The sequence below is a fragment of the Condylura cristata genome, unplaced genomic scaffold, assembly GCF_000260355.1.
Source record: "Condylura cristata isolate star-nosed mole 26May11 unplaced genomic scaffold, ConCri1.0 scaffold00002, whole genome shotgun sequence".
NCBI lineage: Eukaryota > Metazoa > Chordata > Mammalia > Eulipotyphla > Talpidae > Condylura > Condylura cristata.
In genome coordinates, this window is record NW_004567103.1 from 37,373,335 (window position 1) to 37,374,345 (window position 1,011).

Consider the following 1,011-nt stretch of genomic DNA (forward strand, 5'->3'; position numbering starts at 1 on the left):
TATTTAGGATATATCAATGAAAAATCCAAATTTAAAATTTAATGTGGGAGAAAAATAATGAAATAAGTAAATTATTGTACATGTTATGAAGTGATGAATAATCTCATGGAATTGGAGGTACATTATGGAAAACTTCAAAAACAGTTATAGATTTTCTCAATGAACTGGATATAGTGTAGAAGAAAAAGAGAATGACTCCAGGGAATGTCAGTATGATTATAAATATGTAAGCTCAAGGTACCAATTAATGTCCCAGGGAACTGCTGAACAGGCAGTAGTATATACATGTCTGGAGTGGAGGGCAGAGGTCAAGGTCTCAGTTAACAAAGGAAAATCAACACATAGTTATACATTTTCTTTTTTTTTTTTTGGGTGTTCAAGGATTTACCTTAGTTCCTTGACATCTAGCTTAAATCTTTTTCTCCTTATTCATAAAATAAGGGAGGTAAAGCATATATTCCCAACAAAATAAATGAAAACCAGTGAAAATTTATCTAAACTAAGAATGTAAATTATATCTTCAGTGTTTAGAGGTATAAAGGTTTATAAATAATCCTTATAGCAGCTTTAATCAACTGAAGTGAGATTAAAAAGAATTCCAGAATTCTTATTGATTTTAAATGAATGCTCTCCAATCTGATGATATAAACTGATTTTACTTGCTCCTTTTTTACAAAGTGATGCATACTGTTTGAATGTGTGTCTGCACATTTGTACGTAAGAGAGTTAAAGCAATTCATACCAGAATACCACTTTTCTCTTTGTTGTTTAAAGTAGCTCCAGGAGGAAAATAGGCAGTAGTACTGGTTGTGATATCCAAACTTGTACAAAGGTTGTCTTGGGTGGCACAGTCCATCCATCCTACATTAACAAGACCATCCTGAGATGGAAAAAAAAAGGTTGGATTGTAAGTGGAAAAAAAAGTGGAAGGTGTTTGGTTTTACTCAGCAAAACCACAACTTTGCTCAACTAAAATATATTTAAGAATATACAAAGATGGGCCTCTGGTGG

The 1,011-nt window shown here is 32.3% G+C and overlaps 1 protein-coding gene across 1 annotated transcript in view; it reads right to left on the reverse strand.

Moving 5' to 3' along the window:
* Nucleotides 1-1,011, reverse strand: part of DNAJC10 (DnaJ (Hsp40) homolog, subfamily C, member 10) — a 44,553-nt gene that overhangs the window by 28,746 nt on the left and 14,796 nt on the right. The window contains exon 10 of the mRNA XM_012728401.1: nucleotides 743-777. Coding sequence (XP_012583855.1) covers nucleotides 743-777 — 35 coding nt within the window. The remainder of the gene's footprint in view (nucleotides 1-742; nucleotides 778-1,011) is intronic.